The sequence below is a fragment of the Lygodium microphyllum genome, chromosome 18 (genome assembly GCF_053477565.2).
Source record: "Lygodium microphyllum isolate KBCC chromosome 18, Lygodium_microphyllum_v1.1.10, whole genome shotgun sequence".
Classification (NCBI taxonomy): Eukaryota; Viridiplantae; Streptophyta; class Polypodiopsida; order Schizaeales; family Lygodiaceae; genus Lygodium; species Lygodium microphyllum.
The window spans coordinates 142680929-142699115 of record NC_141152.1 but is presented as its reverse complement, the minus strand read 5'-3'; the positions used below and the strand labels follow the sequence as shown (position 1 = coordinate 142699115).

Genomic DNA, 18187 nt, shown 5'->3' with positions numbered 1-18187 from the left:
CTTGCTACTTATTGGGACAGTCCCTCGCAATGTGACCCCCCTATTCACAAATAAAACATTTATTTGCAACCATCAATTCCCTACGTTATGCCAATGTTTTCGAGCCCTTTCTTTGTTGTTTTTGTCTCTTTTCAAGCTAATTTTCAGATCTGCCCCTTTTCTCGGTCTTTTTCTTCATCTCTTTTTGGGTCTGAGAGAGGGTATTAAAAGACCACTTCTTCAGTTTCTTCACTTCAATTAGGGTTTTGCACTAACAGCCCCAGAAAAAGCCGGTGTCTACATTCTAGTCATTTTGTCAACAAGCCCCCACACAGTGGTGCACCATCCTAAACACTCGCTTCATTCATTTTTCACTCCCTCGGTCATCCCATCCGTTTTCTTTCATCACTCCAACACTTCCCTCTTCACACCACTCCAACTCATACCCCTACTGGAGGACATTACAATTCGTGGCCACCCCTCTCTTCTCTTCTTGAGGTGCCTTGTTTCCTTCACCCTTAAAGTTATGTTTGGAGGCTGCATCCCAGATCTCATCATCATCAAACAACTGGTGACGTTCTCTCCCACCTAGTGGCCATTACATTGCTTGTGTTTGGGTCCTCTCCACTTGGGGTCGCTCCTACAAGCTGTTAGCATCATCTCTAATGTTGTCTACATTTGCATTTTCAGCCTAGATCCTCTCACTCCTACTTGCAACAGCTCCCACATTACAATAACCAGCTTTCAGAGCTTCTTACATTTGCATTTGTAGCTCATCACTCCCAAGCATCTACATTTGCAGCTTCCAAGCTTCAATATCATCTTTCATCTGACATTTTGCTGCTTGGATATTTCCCGGCATCTAAGGACTGCACTTCCCTCCCTTGATAGCAAGTGATCATCTCCTTCTTCCCTAACGGCATTTCAAGACTCCGGTTTGCTCCCTCAACAATTGCCCTTCACCTTCTAGTGATTACTTCAATAGCCCATTACCCCCGGAGGACTGCATTTCGCTCCCTTCACTATGCAGATTCTGCACAAGTGAGCTACCTGAATCAAATAGGGAAGAGGTGAGTGCGCAATGGAGTGCAAGATCAAGCAAGGCATTGGCTGAAGAGCTGAGCTGAGCTAAGAGTTAGAGAAAGTCAACGCAGAGATAGGTGTACCGTTTGTGATGGTACACAAAGAATAAAAGAATGTATTTATATGTTAGGGTACATTAAGGGTGTATTCACACCCGTAAGTCTATTTACACGGAGACGACGGGACTTTACACCCAATAACCTTCCACTTAAAGGCCCGAAGTGGTACCTTTAAGCTAACCAACTCCCACTAGACGAATGCAATGCACACGCTAAGCCTTTGCAAGACACTTAGTGAGAACATCTACAGAGTTATCTTGGGTTTTGACCTTAGTTAGTGTGACAAGACCATCATCCAAGACCTGTCGAATAAAGTAATACCGAACATCTATGTGTTTGGTACGTGCATGGAACATGGCATTCTTAGCCAGACATACTGCACTTTGGCTATCACAACCAAGCACTGGAGTACGTGAAGAAAGACCAAAATCCTTGACCACACGACCAAGCCAAATAGCTTTCTTAGAAGCTTCTGTGGCTGAAATATATTCAGCCTTTGTAGTACTCAGTGCCACAATTTTCTGCAATCTTGAACACCAAAAGATAGCCCCACCAGCCAAAGTAAAAACATACCCACTAGTAGATTTCCTAGTGTCAAGATCTTCTGCCATGTTTGAATCACAAAATCCCTGCAACTCTAGTGTACCCTTTCCATAGCATATACACTTTTTTTGTGTACCTTTCAAGTATCAGAAGATACATTTCACTACTTCCCAATGTGGCTTGCCAGGGTTAGACATGAATCTACTAACTCCCACTGCATGAGCAATGTCAGGGCGAGTTGCAACCATGGCATACATCAAAGATCCACAAGCTTATGCATAAGTTATACCCTTCATGGTACTAGCAGATGCATCATCCTTAGGGCAATCAGATTTGCTAAGCTTTATATGCGCACACCAAGAGGCTTAGCATCAACCATATTAAACCTATCAAGTACTTTGCTGATGTACTTCTCCTGTGAGAGAAACAACAAACGCTACCCTCTGTCTCTTTTAATGCACATGCCCAAAATGTGTTCAGCTGCCCCCAAAACTTTCATAGAGAAGGCTGAACTCAGCTGCCTTTTAAGAGCATTCAAAGTATTGTTATGTTGTCCTACAATCAGCATGTCATCCACATAAAAAACCAGCACAATAAGGCTGCCATCATCAGCCGTTTTAGTGTATAAGCAGTGATCTACATGACTACGTTTAAATCCATGGCTGAGCATAAAGATATCAAATTTTTTTGTACCATTGTCTAGGGGCTTGTTTCAGCCCATATAAGCTGCGTTTCAGCTTACAAACCAAATGCTCTTTTCCTGGAATAGCAAATCCTTCTGGCTGCTTCATGTACAGCTCTTAATCCAAGTCACCATGAAGAAACGCAATCTTCACATCCATTTGACCCAACTCTAAATCCAAGGATGCAATGAAAGCAAACACGGATTGTAGTCATCTTCACCATTGGTGAAAAGACCTCCTGGAAGTCTATGCCTTCTTTCTATGTATAGCCCTTAGCAACCAGTCATGCCTTGTACTTGGGCTTCCCATCAATACATTTCACTTTGTAAACCCATTTATTAGGGATAGCTTTCCTATCCTTGGGCAAACGTACAAGCTCCCATGTCTTATTTGCATATAGAGACTTCATCTCTTCCTGCATAGCAAGCTCCCACTTTCTCTTGTTTTCACATGACTGTGCCTCTTTAAATGTCAAAGGCTCACCCTCATCGGTCAACAAAATGCAATCCAAAGATGGCCGAAACCTCTGAGCCTGCCTTCTGACAGGTGTAGACCTTCTTACCCAATGATCTGTATTATCAGGCAGTGGGCCTACATCCTGAGGAATGTGCACACCATCACCAAGTGGCTGATTTTCAGCATTTTCTTGCTGCTGTAATCTATTTTCAGCATGTTCTTCTTACTGTCCTATTTCATTCAGTGCATCTATTTGCTGTCCATGATCTTCTGGCTCTAGCACGATAGGTGGTTGTTCATTTTCAACATCAAAAGGGACAAAATTTTCAGCTAATGGCTGCTGATTGGCTGGCTGTTCATGCTGAAATTTGACCTTATTTTGTCAAGATCACCATGTGTAGCATTTTTCAGCAACTTTGCCTCATTAAATACTATGTCTCGGCTGCGTACTATCATCTTGCCTTGAGGAAGCCAAACTCTATAACCCATCTCTCCCTCATCTCCATATCCCATGAAGATGCCCTTCACGGATTTCATGTCTAGTTTGGTCCTCTGTCCTACATGTACATGCACAAAGGCATCACAGCTAAAGACACGCAAATGGTCATATGAAGCAGGTTTGCCAAATCAAACCTCTTCAAGAATACCATTTTCCAATGCATGATTGGGAGAGCGATTGCATACATGAACTGCAGTTTTAAGAGCCTCTCCCCAAAACCTGCGGAAGATTAGCTGTGGACAACATGCATTTGACTCTCTCACAAAGCATGCGGTTAAATCTTTCAACCACGCTATTTGATGCAAGATTATAAGGGGCTGTCAACTCCCTCTTAATGCCATGCATCTCACAAAACTTGTTAAATTTTTTTGAGACATACTCACCCCCATTATCTGTTCTAATGGCTTTCAACTTAAGCCCTTTTTGCGTGGTAACAAAAGCATGAAACTTTTTAAAAGAATCCAACACTTCCTTTTTGCTCTTAAGTACATACACCCATGACTTTCTACTGAAATCATCAATGAAAGTAACAAAGTACCGTGCGTCCCCATACGAATTAACAAGCATAGTGCACACATCAGAGTGTACTAAGTCAAGAGCATTAGACTTCTTAACGACACCAGAGTAATAAGGAGACTTCACTTGTTTTCCATATAAGCAATCATTACAAAATTCAAGACCAGAGCCTTTTACATCAAATCTCCCTAAAGAGGAGTGAACCTGAAGGTCTTTCTGGCTCATATGACCAAGTCTTTTGTGCCAAAGCTCCATCTGTGAATGGACTTCAGCCACAGCCAAGAACTTGCCAGGTAATGCTTTACAATGCAAGTAATATAAAGTCCCCCTTTTACTGCCTTTAACAATCAGCATAGAGCCCTTATGGACCTTCCAAGATCCACCAGCAAAGGTAGTAAAATACCCTTTAGCATCAAGCTACCCAACTGATAGTAGACTTTTCTTTATGCAAGGTATAAATCTGACATCCGGCAAAATCAGCTCTTGGCCATTTTCAAGAGCCAAGTGAATGATGCCAACACCCTCTATCTCATATGCATAGTTATTACCCAAGTAAACCTTGCCTAGGTAATCTGCAATGTACTCAGAAAATGACTCCAAAGAGGGAGTAACATGAAAAGAGGCACCGCTATCCACTATCCATGATTGAAACAGCCCATCATGAGCTGAAAGTAAGGCATCAATTACCTCCTTTCTAGTGATGTGCATATCACCTGTTGCTGCCATAATATCTGCATCATTACATGAGGCTACAACAAGTATCTCTTCAGTGTCAGGAAGCTCTTCAATGACCACACTAGATGCAACATTTGCCTTTGCAACTTCTTTTGAGGAAGAGTTGTCATCATCTTTCTTATCATCCTTCTTTTTCTTACCCTGTTGTTTCTTTCTTTCTTGCTCTTTCTTGAAGTACCAGCAATCGGGCTTTTTATGCCCTTTACGCCCACACTGATAGTATGTGATATCCTATTGTTTGCCCTTGCTTTTGCTTCTGCTTTTACCTTTACTGGCTGCATTACCCCTCTTTTTAGACCTGCCTCTCACATGGTAAGCTAAGCCACTGCTTTCACCACTAGACTTTCTTCTGATTTCTTCATTAAGGATTGAACCTCTTACACCATCAAAAGTCAAAGCAGGATTGTTACTAAGTGACACAACCAAAGATTCCCAGCTATCAGGCAAAGTCATCAATAAGAAAATAGCTTTCAGTTTATCATCGAAAGCCACCAAACCAAAGTCCTGCAATTGACTCAAAACCCTATGAAAGCACTCAAATGCTCATATACTAGCTTAGACTCATCCAACTCCATGTTCACAAGCTTACGCATAAGATGCACTTGATTCACAGGAGTTGTATTTTCATAAGTATCCTTAAGCTTTTTCCATATAGCATAACCTGTATCAAGACACTTTATGTCTGTAAGTATATCATCAAACACTGCCATCTTAATGTATCCAATGGCCTTCTTATTAAGTCTAGCCCAATCCACATCTGTCATAATTGTAAGCTTAGTCTCCAAGAGAGCATCTTCGCAGTACTTGAGAAACAAAATGCCTTGCATCCTATCCTTCCACAAGTCAAAGCCAGTGCCATCCAACCTCTTGATTTCAAAGAGGGATTTAGCGTCATTGCTACTAGAAGCATTTGCAGCCATTTTCAACAATAAAACAGAAATTTAATGCTGCAATTTATGACAGCAAAAATGAGCTGAATATTCAGCTGATTTCAGCCCAATTTTTCAACAAATAATAGCAAGATTCAGTCCAAGTACATGTACAGCAGTAGAACGAACGACTTTCAGCAGTATGACTGCAATTTCAGCATACATTAAATGCATACATCACTGCCAGGTAACTCCCACTTCAGCAAGATCACCAAAAATACATCTGCACCAATCCCAAATTTGCAAATGATCACTAAGACTGCTGCAACATGAATAATCAGCAATACATCAACTCAATGGGAGCTGTCCAACATGTGTACTGCATACGTATGTGCTCGTATCATCTTTTGATACCCAAAACACCAAGAAATCTCTGAAATTTCTCCAAAATAGCACAAGCGGGAGATAAAAATGCTCAAATCACTCTGCTTATAACCACGAAATTTCTTAAGCAATATTCCCAAAGTGCAATTCACGCATTAACTTTGCCAAAAGCCCCAAGATTTCACGGACCGAACTACACTAATTACATTAATACATGTTCCCGAAAGCATAAAACGGGCAAATTTAGTAAAATTTCACAAAATTTTGCAAAAGCCCCAAATTTCTCGGGTCCAATTGTGCACCAATGTCAGCCAATCTGACTTAGCTAAACAAAATTTCACCAATACAGCAAAAGCCCCAAATTTTATGGATCCGATGTTGAGAAATTTCACTCAAATGAGCAAAATTTCAATACATTTGGCAAAATCCCCAATTCAAACGCACACAATGTCTGCAATTTCTGACACAGATGCCTCAATTTTGCATGAGCAACACTCAACCTGGAAAAGCCCCAATTTTTTGGGCATAAATATGCACAAATTTGTGCACTGTGCTTGCGCAACACCTAGAAGAGAGGAGAGAAAATAACCCAAAAGTTTCTGATTTTTAAAAAAAAGAAGGGTCTGTTGACCCGTTGTTCATGTCCATGACTTGTCAGACGTCACGTCATCTGCCCGATCGCCACCCATGATGGTCACGCTGTCGTGTCACATCTGGTAGTGCGCGCCTTCTAGTGCCTGGTCGCTGTCACCAGGCTATAGCACTGGACACGAAGTCCATTGCTGCTGCTGCTACTGCCCGCTTGCTGCTGCCCGCTGGTCCACGCTGGACCTGCTGCCTAGTCCTGCCCGACTGTCGTTTTGGTCCACGCTAGTCTTACCGTGATCCTGCCCGACTGTCGTTGTCGCCTGTGACCGTTTCCCCTCGCCTGCGATTGCTTCCTCTCTCCTATAGCTGTTTGCTTACACTTGTCTCTTCTGCGAGCTTGGACCGTCGCAATCTAATACTAGTTTGCAGGGGTGAGTGCGCAATGGAGTGCGAGATTAAGGTGTTGGCTGAAGAGTTGAGTTAAGCTAAGAGTTAGAGGAAGTGAACGCAGAGATAGATGTACCGTTTGTGATGGTACACAAAGAATAAAAGAATGTGTTTATATGTTAGGATACATTAAGGGTGTGTTCATACCCGTAAGTCTATTTACACGGAGATGAAGGGACTTTACACCCAACAATAGGACAGTGCAATCATCTTTTGAGCTTCGGCTCCGCTATATCAACTTTTCATAGCATGATTCAGCGCTTCATCATCTTGTTCTCTTGTGTTTCTAAGTTTCTCTTCTCCCTCAATGTTTGTCATACACACTGTGTTTCTCCCCGCAAACCCTATTGTCTCTTTGTATTGTCGCATATCTTGATGTGGTATAAGAGCATACCTATTATCTTGACAAACAGTGTGGCTGAAAGAAAGAATCGCACTTGGAAATGGCATATTGTATACTTACACACAATAAGGTGCCCCATAGTTTTGGCTTAATGCTATTATGTGTGCAGCGTCCATAGCCCCACTAAAGCATTGGCTGAATGTGCACCTTATAAGGCTTGGAATGGCCAAAAACTAGTGGTCACACATTCATGTCTTTGGTTGTTTGGCATATGCTTTGGTACCATAGCCACAAAGACATAAATTGCAAGACAAGGCTATCAAATGTATTTTCATTGGTTATAGCACAAAAAGTAAAGGATACCACTTGTACCAGCCCTTTAGGGACAAGATTTTGGTTAGTAGAGATGTGGTATTCACTGAACATGCTGGTTAGCCCTTCGTGGACTGCAAAAATCAGCCAAATGTAGGGCCTATGGATATGTTTGACAACTTGTTGCCATTGTTTCAACAGAGTGCATCTGATTTTGGTCAATTTCAGCAACCTGTTAAGGGTTTACTATGGCAGCAAACACATGCTGAGCAGCAGCCTGATTTTCAGCCCATTGATCAAGGCATTACTGATGATGAAGTGGTCAATGAGAAGGCTGCTATTCGAGAAGCTTAAACAATCCCTAGATGGCTGTTAGATACATTATTAGGGACAACAAATAGTTCGTTCCACTTCCCAATAGAACTAGAGCAGCCACTCACCATGCACAGGTTTCTTGGTTGTGCACGTACTTGTAGCAACTGCATACAATGAGGAACCTATTTCTTTACAGCAAATGAGCATTGGATGGCAACTATACAATTAGAAATGGACTCTATTCATAAAAAAGGCACATGGGAGCTATGTGACTTGCCTTATGTTAAGCATGCTATAGGCACAATGTGGGTTTACAAATTAAAATGCAGATTTGTTGGTAGCATTGATTACTGCAAGGCACATCTTGTTGCCAAAGAGTATACCCAATAGCATGGGATTGGCTCTGATGAGAAGTTTGCACCCACTTAACGTATGACCACCATTTACAGTGTTATTTCCTTGGCTGCCCATTTTGATAGGCATGTGCATCAGTTGGATGTGAAGACTACTTTTCTAGATGGTGATCTTCATAAGGAGGTTTACATCACACAACCTCTTGGCTTTGTTCGGAAAGACTCACGAGAGCAAAGTGTACCAATTGCATGAGACCCTCTATGGTTTGAAGCAAGAACATCAAACATGGTATAAAAACATACATGCATATTTGATTGCTCTTGGCTTCAGTAATTCACACACTCAAAGGACACTTTATATCTACAAAGATGAGGATAACCTCTTGATTTTCATTCTTTATGTGGATGATATGTTGTTGATTGGACCTCATGAAACACAGATTGCAGCCTTACAGGCTGAATTGCAGCATGCTTTTGAGGTGATAGATCTTAGCCACTTGCACTACTATCTTGGAATACAATTTAGTGCAATTGAGGTGGGCATTATTTGCACCTGTCTAAGTACATTAAGCAGCTCCTTCAGCGTTTTTAGATGCAAGATTGCAAAGCCTATCTCTACTCCTGTTGAGACAGGCCATAGGTATACACTTGAGGATCCAAGAGATCCATTTGATGCTTCTGTTTATCAGCAGGCTGTTGGTTGTCTGTTGTATTTATGCAATACAAGGCTAGATATTCAATTTGGGGTTTCTTAGTTGGCATGCTTTATCCACAACCCTAGTACAGGCAAGCAATTAAACGTGTCTTTCATTATCTTAAAGGCACTCAGACATTGGGCTTTTTCTATCCTAAAGCACTTCTCTTTGCTTGCATGCATTCATAAATAATGATTGAGCTGGTTGTTTTGACACACGGGTGTCCACTAGTGGTAATTGTTTCATGCTTGATGACTCATGTATTTGTACTTCTTGGCAAAGCAAAAAGCAATCTACAGTGGCCACATCTAGCTGTGAAGCTCAATACAATGCAGTATTTGCAACTACCTTGGAATGTGTATGGTTCAAACACCTTTTGGTTGCGACCTTAGAGTGGGACAACAATCGCCCACTCTTATCTATACTTACAGTTAGAGTGCCATGGCAATTGCAAGCAATCTTGTTTTTCATGCTCGCACTAAGCACATTGAGGTTCATTATCATTGTGTCGAAGAGAAGCTCCATGCAAGGAAGATTGACTTGGTTTATGTTCCTACACATGACAACTTTGCAAATATATTTACAAAAGCTCTCTCTATAGAGAACTTTAAAGCCTTTCACAAGGCTCTAGGGTTGATACGATTAGGGAATTGATCTGTCTATTCTCTGTACATGTTCACATCATTCATTCAAGGGGGGTTTAACACACTCAATGTGTTTCTCCATAGTTCCGATGTAAACGTTCCCTTATCCACTGGCACTTTTTACCTTCTAGCTAGAGAAGGGTTTTTTAACCCATGTGAACACCCATCAATGGGTGTGGTACTCAGTACCTTAGGGATTGTATCTTCATTATCATTCTCACATAGCGGATGTGACATTCTAGCACTCTCCTCTTGCTATTCACTTGTTTACTGTGAGAGAGAGAGAGAGAGAGAGAGAGAGAGTGTGTGTGTGTGTGTGTGTACGCGTGTGCGCGTGCATATGCGCACACATGTTGTTGAATCCTAACCTAACAGCTTCCATACCACTTGAGTTGGTGCATACTGACTTCTATGGACCTATGAGAATGGCCTTCTTAGAAAAGACCAAATACCTAATGCTTCTTGTGTTAGCAGTCATGTTTGTCGTGCCTTGTCATCTCTTACCTGTGAGCTTCAGTTTGAGTCAGACGAGGACTATAGGAGCTTTGACCTATCTATCACTTATTTTGACGGAGGAGATAGCTCATTCTAGAGCACTCAGTTTACTACATTTTAGCGCATTTTCTCCTCCAGTCGGGATTTTATGTGCATTTCCCAAGGCAATTTCTGCATTCTTCAGCCTGCCTCACCTATCAAACATTGTCCACCAATTTCGGGATGTTTTGAGCATTTCTGGCATTTTTACCAGCATTAAATGGGGTCAGACATATTTTTTGCCCCAAATTTCAGGTCAATCAGTTTTTGGGATTTTTGGCTATTTATAGCCATTTCCCACTTGGCAGTCAGTCAGATTATCATCTTTCCTCCTTCCTTGGCAAGTGCACACTTTGACTCCATCATCTTCCTCCGTCTTTGGTGCTGCCATCATCATCAGCCTAATCTGGTGCCCTCACAGACATTGTGGGCTGCGTACAGGGACTGATTAGCCGTCTTCTGTATTCAACATTTGTTCCTTGTTCAGTGCAGGTTTCTTTTCTTCTTCTCTTGTAGATTATCTTTCTCTTCCTTTGTGTTCAAGTTCCTTCTTTTGTTGCGCACTATCACATAGCATCAGAGCATGGTATCTAAGAGCAACACAGAGTTCGTGAAGCCATCCACATCTGCATTTGCTGAAAATGCAAGCTCCTAGTAGCTAGCGACTGCATCTGGTGCTCAGGTGTCATCATCTGGAGCTTACTGAGTGGAGGCGACTATCTGTTGGCCAAGCGACTACCTTCTACAGTCAAACACAACCTTTCAAGAGCAAGCAACATCATTCCCATCAACGTTTTGGTGCTTCTATATCCTTCGTGAGCAATCAACAATATTTTCTCCCTCAAGCAAACCTTCTACATCGAGATCTCTGTATCTTGTAGCTGATTCCTCCTATCTTGGGGTTGTCCATAGACACGCAACTTTTTGTGGGTGTTTTGCAGATATATATGAAGATGTCTTACCACCAGTTCTTTGTTGACTCATGGGATGAGGCCTTTGTTCCTTCCTCCAAGAGATGGAGAGATTTTCGTGCTAGTTCACGCGACAACTGGAGGTCGCCTAGTCTGTTTGTACGAGATCCCTCTCCTCCCCGTTCTCTCCATGTTTCACAGAAGGCTCGTTCTGCTAACCTTCATATGCCTTCCATGGCACCCTCTATACAGGTGCCTGTACTCCCTTCTTTGCCCAAAGAAGACCGGCCCGATGGTTCCAACTACTCACTTTAGTCATGTAAGGTGGAGTGTATCCTTGATACATTCGATCTTTGGGAGTTTGTTATCCACCCTATTCCCCGTCCAATGGAGGACCCCACCATTGGATCATTGATGAATCATGCAGCTTTAAATATCGGCTCAACTCAAGATCTTTCCTCTTTGTGAGCTTACAAGATTATGTCCTAGTTCATGTGCACAAGTTGTGAAAAGCAATGGAAGTGTGGACAAAGCTTGCTTCTTTGAACCATTAAAAGACACTTGCCCATCGGATTACTCTCAAGAAGAAATTAGAAATGCTCGCTGTTGACGATTCTTCTTCCATGAAGGATCGTATCAACAGGTTGAAGGACATGAGGGATAAGCTTGCGTCCCTTGGCAGGCTCATCTCTTCAAAGGATATGGCCATGATTCTTTTGACTCAGCTGCCATCTCCCCGGTTTGATGTCTTTTACACCACCCTTCTTACATCAAGGACCCGTGAGAAGCTTCTATGGGAGGATCTTGCCCCGCTTATTTCAGAGCATGACGAGCACGCCAAAGAGGTAGCTAGTGGATCCACCTCCACCAAAGCTTTTGTTGCAAGTTTGGGAGGGGACACACAGAAGAAAGGAAAGTCACAAGCTAAAAGACAAGAGAGTTCTGCGGGTTTTGACTCCGACTCAGAGAAGCCTAAATGCCCGTATTGTGGGAAGGGGACATATCTAGAGGAGAAATGTTGAAAGAAGTACCCTCACCTTCGTCCAAGAGCGAAGGATGGAGCTAAAACATCCGAGCCTTCTACCTCTACTCCAGTGGTTACCCACGAGTCAGTTTCCTTTATATTGTTGACTTGGAGGAGCCTTCTTCCATGGTGTTGTGCTAAGAAATGCACTTAGCCACTTAAACAGCCCCAAAACATGCTTATTTTAGGCTTATTTTAGCCAAAATCCTAAAACAGGGAGCAGATCGAGAAAGTTAAGTGGGAGAGGATCTAGAACCCTAGTTTTCTATAGATTGGCAGCCAACCCTCCACTCTTTTATAATCTCGTTTTTGCAGGTTTCAGGTGTTACCAGCTTGCTACCCACACCCCGGTCACGGAAGACATCTCAGCCCTTACTGTCCATCACTGTTCCCTACAGTCTGGCGCATGTTTCCAATCCTCCACACGCTGATTGCTGTTGTTTCTGCCAGGCAACTGATTGTTGTTCATCTGCACTATTGTCGTACAGCCTGCCACGCCAACAAGCTGCTGCATTTGCAGGCACCAGCTGCCGCCTTGACAGTTTTCTCTCTCCTGTCTGCAGTCGCTGCAGTCTTTCTCTCTCCTACAAGCTGTCCTACCTGCGTTTTCAGTCTCTCTCCTGCAGGCTCCATTTTTAGTCTTTCTCTCTCTTGCAGGCTCCATTTTTAGTCTTTCTCTCTCCTCACTGCTGTCTGGAGAGGAGAAGCGAAGTCGTCAGGCAGCAAATCGCCTAAACGAGCGCCAGCAACAAACAATTTTTTTTTAAATTAATTTCCAGTGCTCGAGTGGCCGTTCCAAACAGGGAACGACCCTGGAACGGACAGGGAACGGCCTGGAACGGGACCTAGAATGGGCTGAAATGTTCCGTCGGTGTTTCCTGGCCTCGGACCTCCCAGAACGCGTTAATCCGTTCCTATGCACAGGAACGGCCGTTCCCTGTTTCTATGGACGGACTAAATGAATCAACCGTGAGGAATGAGTGAGAGAGTGGCCTATAAATAGGCACAGTCAGTCTAGGATGGCACCTCTTTTTGGGGCTGCAAACCCTAAACGCAAACCCTAAATGCAAAACGCAGAAATGCAAAAACGCAAACTGCAAGTGAAGGGTGAAGGGTTTCTCAACACTCCGTATCATGCATTCTTTGGCAAGAAGCCATTTGTCTCCCATGTTCGCATCTTTGGATGTGATGCCTAAATTCATGTCACAGGAAACACAAGGGCAAACTTGATGCAAAATCCAAGAAGCGCATCTTTGTTGATTATAGTCAAGTAATCAAAGGCTACAAACTTTATGATCCTCAAACCCGTAAGATTGTGGTGACCCCGAATGTTGTGTTTGATGCAGCTATGGCCTCTTCATCCCCCTCCAATGCTACTTCTTCATCAAGTGGATCTTCATGGACTTCACCTCCTCCTCCATTGTCGATGCTACCATTATCTTCCAACATTCTGTGTGGCAACTCGACTTCATATTGGACTTCTCTCCCTCTTCCTTCTTTGCCTTCCCCATATTTGCCACCGCCTCCTTCTTCTACAAGTATTTCTACTCCATCCCCATCCCCATCCCCATCCCCTCACATTTCTTTAGGGGGATATTGAGCCATCAAGGAGAGACCCTTTTTTCTCCGATGAAGGGGAGCCTTCTTTACCTAGTGAGGGAGAGATTCCCTTTCTTATACCAGTGTATCACAGGTTCCGGATGCCCCTAGGCCTCCCTCATAGCGATAGCAACCCATTGTTACTCCACGCTCGTTCAAGCAACTTATGCAAGAGTCATGAGTTACTTCTTTTCCCAAGACATAAGCTCACCTACAACAATCAACTAGGAGTGGGCACAATTGGATAGAGAGCCTACTACCATTGAGAAGGCTCTAGCACATCATGTTTGGCATCGTTTTATGCAAGAGGAGCTCAATTCCATCAAGGGAAATGAGACATGGGAGTTGGTTCCACATCCAAACAAGTGGAGAGTGATTAGTGTGAAATGGGTTTGTAAGACCAAATACCCGGCTGATGGCACCTTGGACAAGCATAAAGCTAGGCTTGTTGCCAAGGGTTTTGCTCAAAGGGCAAGGGATCTTGGCTCTCACAACCCACCATCATTGGCCCATGTACCAAATGGGCATGAAGCCCATCTTCTTGAATGGCATCTTAAAGGAGGGGATTTATGTCTCTAGGCTTCCATGTGCCTAGAAAGGAGGACCTTGTCTATCGCTTGCATAAGGCTCTTGGAGTCTTACAGCTTGAAGCAAGTCCCCCAAGACTTGGTACCAACATATTGATCAATTATTTCTTCAAAGTGGCTTTAGACGATCAAATCATGACCCTAACCTTTACTATCAGTGTCAGAGTCAGTAATGTCTGTATGTTGGTCATCCTTTATGCGGATGATTTGATCATTCCAGGTAGCCACACACAAGAGTCTTATAAAGATAACACAAACCAGGAAGAAGTAATTAGTAAGAAAACAATGGATTCAAGCATGTAGCAGCAATCAAATAAAAGGAAGCAACAAGAAGGTACCATACATTAGTAGTGTAACAGCCCCAAGATCACAAGCAATTGCCATAGTTGCAGTTTTTAGTGGTCAGCCTTAACAGCAGCAATGGTAAGATAGACCTGAGAAACCATTTGAAGATTGACAGAAGGGTATCAGATCGCTTATTATGAAAAGATATGGTTTTAACAGCTCAAATCAGAAAATTACTAATAAATTGCGGTCCATTTTATAAGTACTAGGATAATTGTGGTCCCTTCACAAGTACTGGTTAGCAGACATAGTCATTTCATCATCATAAGTTTTAAGTATTTTTATAGCTACGGATAAAATTCTGACCCTTCCTTCTATACAGGTCTTCTATGCATGCAAATTATGCTTTATTTGAAGATAACACAGCAGCAGGAAGCAATCCATACCTGGTATGAGGAAGAAGACAACATGATAATTCCACTGCTAATAGACAAGTAATATGACCGGAAGCAGCAGCCTTGTAATAACAATAAAAGTGTACACGTCTGGTGACCGAGATTGTCACTGAAATTCCTCCATGAATCATGCACACTGCTTGCCAGAAGGATTAAATCCAGGTTAAATTTTCTGAATATCAAGGTTAGATATCAAGTTGCGTTCCTTGCTAAAGATGAACAGTATACAGTATCAGCATACCTGTGACCATCAAGTCAAATGTAATGTCTGATTTTCTTTTTGTGTGATCAAAATAGAGCATTGACATTATTAAACAGCCTCAACACTCCTAGCCACAATGTTGCCCTTATCTCCCTTGAAAATTGAAATCTGAATATGTTCCATCAAACACTGTTTCTTCATTCTCAGTAACACATGAATGGCTTGAGACGAAATCTAAACTTGGCACATAACCTTCATCCTTCAAGTAGGGAGCAAAAATTTGTAACCTCTCTATTATGTCATTACTTTGACTACCACCCACAGCAAATTCATGCAACTTCTTGTTTATCTCAAGTAAGGCACCACCACGCTTTTTCTTTGCCCCTGCATATTTCCGTATTTCCTCTACTCTGTTTGCATCATTCCACTTGGCAGTACTCGAATAGATATCGGCCATCAGCAAGTATGCAGAAGCATCTTCTAGATTTAGCTCCACAAGGTGCTGAAAGCACCTCTCTCCGAATTGGACTTCACCATAAATTTTGCAGGCACTAAGCAGAGCCATTAGAATTGTTCTAGATGGAGGAAATTGCATACCTGCAATAAGTCTTTGCGCCTCATCAACATGTCCAGATCTTGCCAAAAGATCAATCATGCAGGCATAGTGATCCAATGTCAATTGAACTTTGTATTGTTCTTTCATCATTTTGAAATACTCCTCGCCCTTGAGAACCATGCTTGCTTGACTGCATGCAGCAAGAAGACACATGAATGTGATAGAATCTGGCTTCACACCCTCCTCTAGCATTTGCTCAAAACACTGTACAGCTTTGTTACCCTCTTGATTCTCACCATATGCCTTTATCATGGAAGTCCATGATACAACATCTCGTACAGGCAGCTTATCAAACACTTCTTGTCCTTCTGAAACAGAGCCACATTGCCCGTACATATCAATGAGTACACTGCTCACAGAAACCACTGTTTCTAGCCCTGCTTTCCTGATTTCATCATGTATTGCTCGCCCTAACTCTAAGGCCCCTAAAGCACTACAAGCTTTCAAGCAAAGAACAAGTGTGGCAACATCTGCAGACACTCCCTGCTGCTGCATATTTATAAAACAGTTCAGCACTTCCTCTTCAAGTCCGTGACCTGCATAGCCTGCAATTAGTGTGGCCCATGTTACTACATCTCGAGCAGGAAGCCGCTTAAACACCCAGCTTGCTTCTGCAAGCAAGCTGCATTTGGTGTACATATCCACCAATGTGCCACCAACATAAAGGAAGCTTTCCAATCCCTGTTTGATGGCTTGGCCATGGACTTGCTGGCCCATTTTTGAATCCTGCATGGTTCCACAAGCCTTCAAGATGCACACAAAAGTTACAGAGTCAGGTAACAAGTTATCCAGCTGCATTTGTTGAAAATGGTTCATCGCTTCCTGGCCACATCCAAGTTCAGCATATCCAGAAATCAGTGCATTCCAGGTAACTGCATCTCGGACTGGCTGCATGTCAAACACTCCTTGTGCTTCAGTATTTGCACCACATTTCATGTACATATCCACCAACAAATTACCAACACAAATGTCTCTATCCAAACCCCTTTTTGCTATCTGGGCATGAATATTTCTACCCATTTCTATAGATCCTGTGGCTCGACAAGCTTTCAAGCTACAAAGAAAAGTGATCACAGTAGGGCTTATCCCGTGATGCTGCATAGCTGTGAAACAGAATGCTGCTTCAGGACTAATTCCCTGTTCAGCATATCCTGCAATTAGTGCATTCCAGGATACTGCATTGTAAGCTGGCAGAATATCAAACACTTTCCGAGCTTCCACAAGCAAGCCGCATTTGCCATACATATCCACCAAGGTGTTCCCAACCACAGCACTTCCACTGAAAAGATACCTGTCCAGTCCCTTCTTCATAACTTCAGCATGAACCTCTCGACCTCGCTCCGCATCTTTGACCTGAGCACAGGCATTGAGCAGTGAAAGATAAGTGCACAGGTTGGGTTGTGTCATGTATTGATCTTGCATTTTACCATAAAGGCGAAAGGCATGCTGCGAATCCCCGATTTCCACATAGGCGGAGATGAGGCAAGTCCAGGAATGAACATTGCAGCAGGAGAGCGATCCGTCAAATGTCCACTGGGCATCGATTAGGCTGCCACATTGGACAAGTGCGGGAATCAGGTGATTGCAGAGCACATGGTCTGATTCGAGCCCATGCTCACACATGTAGGCATACAAGAGCTTGGTGTTCAAAAGATTCTTGTGCCGTCGGCAGCCACGAAGCAGGCTGATCAAGGTCTCGGAATCTACAGGCGAGGGCATTTACGTCTTCTCTTGCAGACCCTGAGGAGAGACCCATGCAGAGCATGAGCTTTGCTTCAAACCGTTCCACCAGCGCCCTGTGGATGATACCTCTCTCTGAGTTGTGCCCACACGCATGCCGCCGGCTCTATTCTTCCGAGGTTGAATGGACCTCTCTCTCTCTCTCTCTCTCTCTCTCTCTCTCTCGCTTTTTGCACAGTTCCATGAGTCTAAACATGGCTTACCCCACCATCGTTGCAGGTGAGATTGTCAATATCCCACCCCTATTCGGACTCTGATATACATTCTTTTGCCACGGGTGTGGAGTCGATATCCCACCCTAATCGGACTCTCTGATATATTCTTTTGCAGTCTGTACTATAAGGGAGCATCCTCTTGCTTCCTTACAAAACGGTGTTGAGACGATAATAGGCTGCGTGGTGCGCCATCTTCGAATTACCCGTTCCTTTGTAAATCCTTCTCAATCTAATACATCCTCTCACTTTCATTCTCAAAACTCTCTCACTCTCTTTTCTTGCAATCGTGTTATGTCGTGATGTGCCGTGTCGTGCCGTGCCGTGCCGTGTCGTGACGCGCTGTGACGCGTCGTGTCGTGCTGTGACGTGACGTGTTGTGTTGTGCCAAAACCAACTTGGGGATATTTACCTTACGCACTCTTAGTGTGTAACACTTGGTATCAGAGCCTCTCCTCACGCGAAGGCAAGTCCTTCAACGGGCGTGGGAGTGATCATAGTGAAAGCTATTTGTGTCAT

General features: G+C 43.2%; 1 protein-coding gene across 3 annotated transcripts in view; it reads right to left on the bottom strand.

Annotated features, from left to right (window-relative positions):
• The window catches only part of LOC148021465 (putative pentatricopeptide repeat-containing protein At3g01580), a 48041-nt gene extending 30254 nt beyond the window's left edge, over positions 1–17787 (bottom strand). For all 3 annotated transcript variants that reach the window (XM_087699358.1, XM_087699357.1, XM_087699355.1), the window contains exons 1-3: positions 15140–17787; positions 14890–15034; positions 14502–14592 (exon numbers count right to left, since the gene is read on the bottom strand). In XM_087699358.1, the coding sequence (XP_087555484.1) occupies positions 15246–17435 (2190 nt within the window). In that variant the 5' untranslated portion in view covers positions 17436–17787 and the 3' untranslated portion in view covers positions 14502–14592; positions 14890–15034; positions 15140–15245. The remainder of the gene's footprint in view (positions 1–14501; positions 14593–14889; positions 15035–15139) is intronic.
• Between the last annotated feature and the right edge of the window lie 400 nt (positions 17788–18187).